General features: G+C 43.8%; 1 protein-coding gene across 6 annotated transcripts in view; it reads right to left on the bottom strand.

Moving 5' to 3' along the window:
* Window positions 1-2,264: 2,264 nt before the first annotated feature.
* The window catches only part of Znf2 (zinc finger protein 2), an 11,535-nt gene continuing 1,983 nt past the window's right edge, over window positions 2,265-11,816 (bottom strand). For 4 of the 6 annotated variants that reach the window (XM_029561148.1, XM_008828180.3, XM_008828181.3 and 1 more), the window contains 4 exons: window positions 9,821-9,890; window positions 9,201-9,327; window positions 4,960-5,073; window positions 2,265-4,454 (listed from right to left, as the gene is read on the bottom strand). In XM_029561148.1, the coding sequence (XP_029417008.1) occupies window positions 3,448-4,454; window positions 4,960-5,073; window positions 9,201-9,327; window positions 9,821-9,890 (1,318 nt within the window). In that variant the 3' untranslated portion in view covers window positions 2,265-3,447. The remainder of the gene's footprint in view (window positions 4,455-4,959; window positions 5,074-9,200; window positions 9,328-9,820; window positions 9,891-11,816) is intronic. The other 2 variants (XM_029561149.1, XM_029561150.1) reach the window with 2 other exon arrangements.

Genomic DNA, 11,816 nt, shown 5'->3' with positions numbered 1-11,816 from the left:
TATCTCCAAACTGATCAGCTATTTCATGCTTCTGTAGTAAAAAGGTGCTGCCATTTTCCAGAGCTGTATCCTTATGCTTTATCTGTGTCCCAGTGCATTCAGCTCCTGTAAATATATTCAGGTTCACATTCTCCCTGTGCTCCCGATTACCCCAAGTTAATCAGTGCACCTGAACTTCAACCTCACTACCACAGGGGTCCTCTTTCAATCGTGGAAACCACTTATGAACTTGGTATCTATTGCAGTAATTCTTTAATTTTTGAGTCTTGATTTGGGCTTTTTGTTAAAAATGAATATACTGATGTTGTCTAACGATTTGGTAGCCTTGCTCCCCAGATCCTTCTTGAGCGTGGTGAACTTATTGTGTAAGACTCGCAGGAGTTTACTCTTAGAGGCACAGGCCTAGGGAAATGAGGGAATGGGAGTGGCTGAGCTCAGAAGCTGTCAAACACGCCTGACACCCCAGATCAGTTTCCAAGATCGATGACCCCAACAGTCTGTTCCAGGCTGGGAGACCTAGGTTTCCTCCATCTACCATATTTTCCTGCTGTAGTTTATCTCAAAAGCATATTACATTACCCAAAGCTTGATCCCCAGCTTGGTGTTATTAGGAGGGGAATGAAATTTAAAAGGTGGTATCTAGTGGGAAGTGTTCAGGTCATCTGAAGTATGTCCTCTTCCTCTTGTGTGAAGCCAGTCTCTTCTTTCTCTTTCATGTCCCAGCCATGAGGTGAGCGGCTTTGCTCCACTGGATGCTCTTGTCATGATGTGCTTTGCTGTCTCCTACAGATCCAAAGTGGTGGAGCCAACCAATCATGAACTCCAAATCTGTGAGTCAAAATAACTCTTTCCACTTTGCTGTTTCAAACATTTGTTACAGTGACAGAGAGCTAACAGGTTTCTTCATCCCAAGACTCTGTAGTCTTGCCTCACCAAGTACTTCTGTTCATTTATGTAATGACTGTTGAATTCTTGAAATTTAGTTAGGGCTTGTCTGACACCAGAGATATTATTTCTTTGAAACCATTTTAGATTTTGGACTCCAACCCTACAAATGCTACTCAGTCTTGTTTTACATATATTTATATATAAAGAATGCTAACATATTTCTGATTCTAAAATCTGATTCTACTAATGGCCAGTAAGGCAAAGCTAAACCTCAAATTTTTAAGACCTCTACCACTGCATGCCATATTGTGAGGTAACAGTTAAAAGGCAAAACAGCCATTTCCTTAGCCCTTAGCAAGAGACAAAGCAGTAGTCCACATTTTAGAAAATGTTCTGCAGGTCACCAACTTTACAAAGGGCACAAAGGACTCCTGGATTGCCATCCTCGGTGTTTCAGTCATCACTTTACTCAAAGTCCACTAGAATTTTGGATTTGCTTCAATCTCATCTTACTGAAAACATCAGGATGTTTTAGGGAAATATAGTATTTGGCATTTAGTTTATTTTGAACAAGGCAGTAAATTACAGATTCAGAATTCTCAGAGACAGTCAATAGGCAAGTTGGTTAGTAGTCACCTTTATTTTTTACTGGACATCACAAAACAGCAGCTATTATTTACACACATAGATTCTGTGACATTTTTCTTCAAGCTGCTTCAAAAATTCATACATGAAAAGTATTCCCTGCCACTTATCTGCTTCAAGACAGACAAAATGAATTATGTTAGTAGGGTAGGAGGGGACCATTTGGCAGTTCGGTTTCCTGACTCTCACCTCTGGGAGAAACCATGTTGATCCACTGACTTATGTGTCATTTAATTCCGCAAGTCCTTTTCCAGGCTTTACCTTAAGCAAACAGAAAAGGAATAGTCTCCTGAAGTCAAGGTTCCTTAGTACCTGACCTTTAATAATAAATATTATAGGGCTGGACTTAAATATTACAATATTATTTTAATAATAAAATACAGGGCTGGACCTAGGAAATAGATGAATTTGAGTAGTCAGAATCTAAAGTTTGGTGATGAGGACTGCATTAAGGCAGATTTTAACTATTCAGAGACATTTCATTCAATAGGGAGCTAGGTCAGGTCTGGAATAAGGCAATGATGTGCAGAAAGGGGTCATGTAGAAAGGCTGAGCTTAGTTATGTGGAAAAGGTAACTGATATCAGCTTCTGGTATCATCCAAATATTGGGGTGCCTGTTTGTGTTCTTAGCCTTCAGGTATGTTCTCTGACTCAATTAGAAGTGAGCAGAATGGTGCTTCAGTGACAAAAATATGCTCTAGCTTTCTCTTGTTCATGCTGATATTGGAGGCCCAAATGATGAGGATGGAATGAGACAGACTAACTCACATCAGACTGGATGTGAGACACAGGTCTTTGTTTCTTTGGAAGGTTTGCTACTGTACCACAGCTTAGCATATACCTCTTGAACAATGAAGAGGGAAACTCTGGAACTGGGAAATACTACTGCTGTTATGGGAAGCTGGGATATTAAAAGTACAGGCTGGACTGTGAAAACTCAGAGAAAGGAGGTGGACCCAAGAAGGTTTTGAATGGAAAGACCTTGGTGTTCATTTAGATAAACATCTATTGAGCACCTACTATTTCCAAGGCACTGTACAAGATACACCTATTATGTCGTACCTCCAAGTGCTTGCAATCTAGTGTAGAAGATAATATATATGTATATGTACATATATATAAATAAATTATAAGACAAAAGTTAAGAGCATAATGCTACAGTGAAAACGCTGAAGGCATACCCATACTCAAGACCTGGCTTCATCTTGTGTCACCTAGGGCACATTACTTAATCTCTCTAAACTTCAGTGTGCTCATCTGTGAAATTCAGACATCAAAGGACCTATTCACAGAGTTGGCAAGACAGATTGTTCCTTGTAAACTTCTTAGCTGAGTGTTTACCCCATGATAAGTGCTCAGTAAGTACTATCACTACTACTAGTATTAAGAGAGTCAAAAGCTAGGGCATAAGAGAACAAGGGTCATGTCCCAAAAAGTTCCATGAGAGGATTAACAGCTCTAAATCTTCTCTAGAGAAATAGTGCCACTTCAGTATAATTGTGCCATTCCCCTCCTGTAATAGCCTGCATTTACTTAAAGTGCAATGATAATGGGTCTAGATTCTGACAGGTATGTTGGAGGATCCCCCCTTAACATGTAGTCTGACAATCTCCCTCCGAAAAACCTCCTTCTTTTTGAGGGAGGGGATTGAACTTCAGGTCCTCATGTATGCTAGGAAAGTACTCTACCACCGAGCTATACCCAGCCACTGCCCCAAAGTCTGAATGTAGAGTCATATCTTAATTTCCACGTTCCACATCAGTTCTGTATCTGCTCAGAGACTGTGGAGCAGAGGTGGAGCAGAAGGGCAGTAGCCAACGCAGCCAGAATGAGCAAATGCTTGGTTCATTGACAACAGGGAGACCTATCAACTTTGTAGGAAGGCCCTTTGTCTGGCTCAAGCTTCTACCTGCTCAGTCTATCCCCTGTTTGGCATAACGCCGCTGATGTTGAATAACTGAGGACTTGGAGCTGAACTCTTTCCCACACACACTGCACTCAAAGGGCTTCTCCCCGGTATGAACTCTCTGATGCCGTGTGAGCCGGCATCTCTGGCTGAAGGCTTTCCCACACTCACTGCACTCATATGGCTTGTCTCCAGTGTGTATCTTCTGGTGCTGTGTGAGAGAAGAGCGATCAAAGAAAGCTTTGCCACACTCATTACACTGATAGCGTGGCTCTCCAGCATGAGCTTTTTGGTGTCTGTTCAGGGAAGAGACTCCATAGAAGGCTTTCCCACACTCGCTGCATTCATAGGGCTTTCTGCCAGTGTGGATCAGTTGATGTCGAGTGAGGATGCTCTTCTGGGTAAAGGCTTTTCCACACTGCTGACATTCATAGGGACTCTCTCCAGTGTGAATTCTCCGGTGGCGAGTTAGGGATGACCGATCAAAGAAGGCTTTGCCACACTCGCTGCATTTAAAGGGCTTCTCTCCCGTGTGAATCCGCTGATGCACTGTTAGGGATGACCGGTCAAAGAAGGCTTTGCCACACGCACTGCACTCATATGGGCTCTCACCTGTGTGGGACATCAGATGTCTGCTGAGACTGCTTCGGTGGCTGAAGGCCTTCCCACACTCAGGACAGTCATAGGGCTTCTCTCCAGTGTGAGACCTCAGGTGACGAATGAGTGATGAGTGGTCAAAGAAGGTCTTCCCACAGTCACTACATTCCTGGTCTCGGTGTTTAGTAATGATTTTCTTAGGTGGAGCTGACCCCTGCTGTAAGCTTTTGTCCAGAGAAAGGGGTTTCTTGCAAGTCTCCACTGTGGATCTTTCCTTCTCTGGTTCCAACCCACCCTCTGGTGTTTGAACTTCAAATTTAGGGCACAGAGGATTTTGCCTTCCCAGGCTTTCCCTTGATGCTCCTTCAGGTTTTTCTCCTTCTGAAGCATCTGGGATCTCAGGCTTAGTCTCCCAATCTGGAACAAAAAGAAAACACAGATGCAGTTTCTTCCCTGTGCCAGAAGACATGACAGTGGAAAGAAGAGATGCTATGACAGATGTGTAGGTAATGCCCAGTCATAGCACTGCTTGCTCCAGAACGGTCTCAGGCTATGAGAACGCTTTGGGCTTGGGAATGAAGCAGGAGGTAGGGAAGAGATCTGACAGTGGCCGTCCCAGAATACAGGAGAATGACCCCAGGAGCAAGGCCAAGATAATTAGAAAGGTAGGCTGAGTGGAAAGTTGAGAGACCCATAGGGATATCAAAGTGTGAACAGGCAAGGTGACAGACCTGAGAAAACAGCTGGCAAATACAGATAAGTAATACTTTAAGGAGAAGGGGGAAAAAGAGAACTGATGGGTGATATAAAATAAACATGCAAGCAGACAACTTGAATTTGAGATAAAGGTAATTCCCAATATTCCTCCCACACTCAAACAGAAACAAAACAGAGCTCTGCCCTCCTGGTCACACTCAGTTACCTAGAGAATCACTCTCTGGCTTCTCTCTCTCCTCGGATCCTTGAAAACCCTCTATCCATGGCTCGTCCCCTCTCTTCAACTGAAAAATCACATCATGTTGAGGAACCGGAAGTCCTGCTCATGAAAAACAAGCCAGGTGGTGATAAGTGATGCAAATGCCTATTCCAAAACTTAATCCCTGGCTTCCTAAGTCTAGTTTTCTAGAATGCATAGGCTAGGAATATAGAGCACAACATAAAGGAACCTCTAGGGGAAGGTCAGGACTAAGGTTCTGGGAAGGAAAAAAAGGCACTAGGTCAGTGCCCACAAATGCCACTTGAACTCAACAGCAGTGAAGGGAAACTTTCCACTTGGGCCCCTGGCAGGATGAAGGTTTTTGCCTTAGCAGCAGTGTATGAAAAAAGATCATTTTGACTCTAAAAGCACAAGGAACGCTCTCATTTTTGAGATCTGACTCTGGCAAGTTGTCCTCTTACCTACACACACACTTAGCAGCAGTGTATGAAAAAAGATCATTTTGACTCTAAAAGCACAAGGAACACTCTCATTTTTGAGAGCAAAATGAGAGATCTGACTCTGGCAAGTTGTCCTCTTACCTACACACACACACACAGACACACAGACACACAGATACACACACACATTGCAGAGTGTGCATGCCCACCCACACACAAGATACATTAAAGATATATTTTAATGGTTATATGATAGTATATTTTATGGATAAAATAACAAATCCCTGCTGATAGACATTTTAGACTGTTTTTAATGATTTACTATTAACATATAATAGGATGGTAAACAACTCCCTGCGTGCTGCATGGGCTTCTAATCTTATTATAGTCTTAGAAGCAATCTTATCCATAGTCTTATAAACAAAATCACTACCCCCTTGACCCTTACTGGAAGTAGGCTTGAGCAATAAGCTTCCCTTACATGGGGTCCTACCTTGGGAAAGAGGTGCTTTCTTCCTGGGCCCAAGGAACATCTGTTTGTGTGTGCTGATTCTCTTATGATAGAATGGTTTCACCCATCCCTTCCCTGTGGCTTCCGGTCTCTGGCCTTACTAATTCCATATTGTCCAATATTTCAACCTTCCAGACGTGTGATGAAGGCTCACAAGCTCAGGGTCCCCCTTAATGCCTCCAGAACATTCTGTTTTGTTTGAGATATTACTTGGCCTGTTTAAGTTAATCCAGGTTTTCTCTTTCTTTCCCTTCCTCCCTCTGTATGTATGTATGTATGTATGTATGTATGTATGTATGTATTAAACCCAGGGTCTTGCAAATGTTAGGTGTATTGGATAGCATCAGTTGCCAACTTGACATACTTGGGAAGAAGGAAACTCAACTGTGGAAATGTCTCTATGGAATGGCTTGTGGGCATGTCTATGAGGTATTTTCTTGATTTGTTGAGTGATGTGGGAGAGCCATCTCACTGTGAGTGGTGCCACTGTTGGGCAGGTGGGTCCTGGGTGGTATAAGAAAGCAGTCTAAGCACAGGCCAGAGAAGCAAGCCAGTAAGCAACATTCCTCCATGGTCTCAGGCTTCAGATTCTGCCACCAGGTTCCGGCTTGAGTTCCTGCCCTGGTTTCCTCAATGAAGGACTGTACTGTAAGCTGAAATAAACCCTTTCCTCCCCAAGTTGCTTTTGATTATGATGTTTAGAAAGTAAACTATGACAAACATTGGTACCAGAGAGTGGGCTAGTGCTGTGACAGACCTGATGATGTGTTTTAGGAAGTGTCTGGAGCTGTGGGCTGGAAGAGCCATTGAGTACTTAGAACTTAATGAGCTGTTCTGTGGGAGCTTGGAAGATAAGACTGTTGAGAGAGGTTAAGATGATGGAGGCCTGGCTTGTGAAGTTTCAAAGGGAAGTTTGAAAGTCCATCAGAGATGCTAACAGGGTCATTTGTGAAATATTTTGAATTGAGAATCTGTGGTTTTGGGTCAGCTGGGGCTGAAGAATCAGCTGTGATTTACAAGAGACAAGAACCCTGAAGTGAAATCATGGCTTTATGGAGACAATTGCTGCTGAGTAGCTGAGGTGAAAAATCAAAGGGGATTAATACCAGGCCAGCATCACTGCAGTGAAATCTTCTGGGAAGTATTTCCTCAGATCAGCACACAGAAGGTATGGTGCAGAGAGAAACTGAGGCTCCATCTCAAGATGAAAGCAGGACTTAGTAATGTTTAAGAGTCACCTACACAATGTAGATTTTGAAGGCATGAAGGGGTCATGGAGAACAGCTGAGGCTTGTCACTGTGAGAGGCCATGAGAAACCATTGGTGAAGGTACAGTCTCAGTTGTAGTGGAGACCCCAGCACACTGGAGATGCCAGGATCATGGGATGATCACCAAGGGCAGTGGCAGGCATGGAGTGGAGCCAGACTGACCCTAAAGACAAGGTGTGTGTGCTGTGGATGGCAGAGCCAGAGAAGTGGAGCTGCCCAAGTCCTCTGGAACCCAGTTTGAATGAATCCCAGATGTCAGATATTGAGCTACATTGTTGGACTTTGGTTTTGCTTAAGTGTGCCCATTTCTTCCTTTTGAAATAAGGAAATATGTAAGTTACATATTTGTTTTACAAAAGCCCATGGCTGAGAGACTTTAGATTTAAAGAAACATTAGCTTTTTTAAGTATTTGAATTTTTAAGGACTGTAAGGCTTTTTAAAAAAATATTTTTTTGTTATTTTTATTTTATGTGTATGAGTGCGTTGCTTGCATGTATGTAAGTGCACCTGTGTCATGCAATGCTCACGGAGGTCAGAAGAGGGTATCAGATCCCCTGGAACTTGAGTTTCAGACAGTTCTTAACTGCCATGTGGATTCCGACAATCAAATCCAGGTCCTCTGCAAAAGCAGTCAGTGCTCTTAACTGCTGAGCCATCTCTCCAGCCCCAGGACTGTAGGGCTTTTAAAGTTGCACTATGGTTTCTATTGTGATATTAACATGAGCTCTTGGGGACAAGAAATGGATAAGCCATGGTTTAATAGTGATGTGTTTGTGTATCAAGTTGACAGGGATCAATTGTGTTGAATAGCTTCAGTTGTCAACTTGACACATATAGGAAGAGGGAAACTCAACTGGTCAATTTCCTCTATGGATTGGCATGTGGGCATGTCTGTGAGGCATTTTCTTGGTTGCTGAATGATGTGGGAGGGCCTGTCCCACTGTGGGTGGTGCCACCACTAGGTGGGTGGTCTTGGGTTGTGTAAGAAAGCACAGGCCAGAGGCACAAGCCAGTCAACAGCAGTCTTCCATGGCCTCTGCTTCATTTTTTGCCACCAGGCTCCTGCTCGAGCTCCTGCCCTGGCTTCCCTTGATGAAGGACTGTACTGTAAGCTGAAACAAACCCTTTCCTTCCCTAGTTGCTTCTGGTCACAGTGTTTATCACAGCAATGGAAACAAACCAGAACACCAGGCAAGTGCTGCACCACCGAGCTACGTCCTTGCTTTTCGGTAGAACATCTGCAATGTGACTTACTGCTATCTGCTGCTTCAGCATCTGTGTACTCCCTGCCTTCAGAGTCACCAGGACTACAGGAACACACTGCTGTGCTTGGCTTCAGCCTCTTATTCTGGAAGCTGTGAGTGCTCCTTATTACCTACAGGGACCTCACTTTACTCTTCACTAATATATGACATCAACAATAGCTTTTAATTTCCACTTTGTCGCCTAAGTCTATAACTGCAAAGTGCCTTCTATAGGTATTTAAGACTGCCATTAAGACAAATACTCAGAAATCAAATACATCTCTGATGGCCACTCTCCGTTTAACAGGGGTAAGTCTTTGTCCTCCTCTGGCTCCCATGAAGGGAAATCTTCTCTCACTGACACCGCTTCTTGCCTACGGGCATTATCTACTGGCATGAAGGGAGAAGACCTGGGGCACATAAACTCTTTTGCTGCTACCTCTGAAGAGCCAGCTCCCCATGTCAAGGACATACTCTGCTCTAACTTCCAGACACTTCCATTTCGTAGAAGTAAGGTGCTGAACAAGGAGGTCTATGGTTTCCCAGCACTGTTGACATCTGGAGGAACCCACGTGTCTAGTGCTGGGGTTCTTTATTAAGCCCACTCTTGCTGTCCACCTAAGCGACCTCTTTGGCTCTTTTATTTTGTCCTTCAGATAGCTCTGAACTTGAGTTGGGGGAGAAGAGGTAGCAATTTCTCAGCCTCTCAGTCACGCACCAGCATAGGAAAGGTTCTGACTTCTCATGGGAAGCCCTCTTACCCAATGATACAATGCTCTCATAATTCTCCAGCATCACCACCTTGTAGAGGGCCCTCTGAACAGGGACCAGATGCCTCCACTCTTCATCTGTGAAAGTCACGGCCACGTCTTCAAATGTCAACGATGCCTGAAAACACAATCACACTCTCCCTTACAACTCCCTTTTTGTTTCTGTTGTTTTTCATTTGTTTCTTTCCTTTCCTTGAGGCAGGGTCTCATGTGGTACATGCTGAGTGCTCTACAGCATGTACCGCACGCTACAGCCTAACCCAATACTCTGAAACACGGGGCTGACTCTCAGCACATAAATAGTTCACCAAAGGGATAGTCAGGACAGAACAAGCTTAGTGACCCCAGAATCTTCCAGATAGACCTTTTTTTTATCAGCTTATGGACAAAATCACACAGAGCAAAAGCTGTGGGCATTTTATGTTTGTTGGTAGGCTAGTAGGCACAGGCTCAAGGAAAGAGAGGGTCACTGCAGGTCATCTCCCTTTGGAGCTGTTCATCTGCCTCAGGGTGGAGTGTTATGATGGAAGAAGCTCCAGATAAAGAAAAAAAAAGCAATTACACTTTGGCAACTAATAATAGCATTTCAGGAACATGAAAGTTCATCTTACCTGGCATCCGGTAGGAGGACACATAGCAGCCATCCCCTTCTGTGCTCTCCTGATAGGAAAGGGCAGAGTCCTAGTAAGGAAAGGGTGTGGATGGAAAGAAGGTGTAAGAAAGACCACTCCTGGTTTACAGTCTTCTGACCTGTGAAGCAAGGCCCTTCCATATACCAGTGAGTAATGTAGGCACCTTCATTCCCAACACCCTACAAAGGGCAGACAAAAAACGGCCAGGAGCATCCAAGCTCATCCCAGAGTTAGAGCCAAAGGTCATGGATGTTAGATTCACAACTCCATGCCTTTGTTACCATCATCTTCAGGGCAGAGTTCTATTTCCAGGAGTTGGAACACAGTAAGATACATACAGTATTATTCAGGCTGGAAAGGTGGTTCAGCACTTAAGAACACTGGCTGCTCTTGCAGAAGACCTGGGTTTGGTTCCTAGCATCTAACAACCATCCATTAACTCCAGTTCCAGGGACTATGCTGTCCTCTTCAGGCTTCTGTGAGCACTGTACAACATGGGTGTACTTACATACATGCAGCTAAAACACTCATACACATAAAATAAAAACAAATATTATAAAAAGATTCATATGGTTTTTATATATTCATTCAATACTGCCCTGAATTATTTCTTGATCTTACCCTTTTGGCTAAGATCAAGTGCAATACTGTCCTGAATGTTTGAGGCACAACTGTAAGGAATTTTGCAAACGACTATATGGACAAGACATGTCAAATAAAACCTGTAGCCTCTTCAGGGAGAAAACATCCCATTCCCAGCTCCTGCTAAAGAAGCACTCCACCTTTGGTCCTGTAAGAGTCTGCATCTCACTTCTGGAACCACACTGATTATGTCACAGCTGGGCAAGATGTAAGTAACCAACAGACTGAGATGAGAAGGGTATGAAAAAATGGCATCATTTGTAAACATGAATGAAGACATGTCGGGACATGTGGGTGATGACCTGAAAAGATATTAGGGTGTACTGAAGTAGTCACAAGGATCAGGGAGCCAATTACCAGCAAGCAGAACCAATGGATGTGGGTCACACTGGTGGAGCTCACAGGTGGTTCTAGGTGAGGGAAGGGGCATGAGCGCCTTTCCATGCATATCAGCCCTACATCTCCTAGGGTTTCCATAAGACTCTCACCATCTGAGACCTCCCTTTACTTGAGTTAGCTAAATACACCTCACTTTATCACAAGAGTTTAATTAAAGACTGGTAAGTGTGGTGATGCATGCTCGTAATTCCAGTACCTAAGAGGCTGAGGCAGGAGGACTGTTGTAAGTCAAGGCCAGCTAGGACTGCACAATGAGTTCAAGGCCAGACTGAGCTATACTTTCCTCCTAAAAAGGAGTCTAATGAAAGTAACAGCTAAAGCAAACATTTCAGGGACTCCTGATGTGTTCCTGGGGAAGGATGAGGAAACCTGTTTGTGGCTCACTAACCACTTTTCTGCAAAGGAATGTGTCACTGCTCTTTATGACTCATTCATCTGCCTACTGAGCCAGCATTTATTTAGCATCAGCTATTTAGAAGACAAAACTTGCAAGATGCTATCCTTGTGTTCAGGAAGCAAATAGCTTTATACAGACAAGTAAACAAAGTAATGATGTACTATAGGATGGTAAGCACTGTAAAGACAGGCAGGGCAAACTGTCAGAGCCCCCTCAGAAGCTCTGCTGGCCCATGCAGGAAGGAGGAGGGAGGAACATTGCAGCTTTCTTGGCAGAACTGGGGTCTACGGTTTTGATGTGAGGGAGGAGAACATTCCAGGTAGGAAAAAATCTGAGGGTTTTTTTTTTTTTTCAATAAGGAGGTAGGTCTTTCTAGTGTAAACAGTAACTACAGAAATTAGTTTAGAAAGGCAAAACACTAAGTCATGTACAGTGCAAGAGAAAAGACCCAGCTGGAGAGGCCAGCAGAGGTCAACTACGTCAAGCGGAACTTTGTAAGAGCCTCTTTACCATAGACAACGAATCATGGGGGGGGGG

This window comes from Nannospalax galili, unplaced genomic scaffold (assembly GCF_000622305.1).
Source record: "Nannospalax galili isolate Female #2095 unplaced genomic scaffold, S.galili_v1.0 scaffold1513, whole genome shotgun sequence".
Lineage (NCBI taxonomy): Eukaryota > Metazoa > Chordata > Mammalia > Rodentia > Spalacidae > Nannospalax > Nannospalax galili.
Note: the sequence above shows the minus strand (reverse complement) of the source record. Positions and strands in the feature narration are given on the sequence as shown.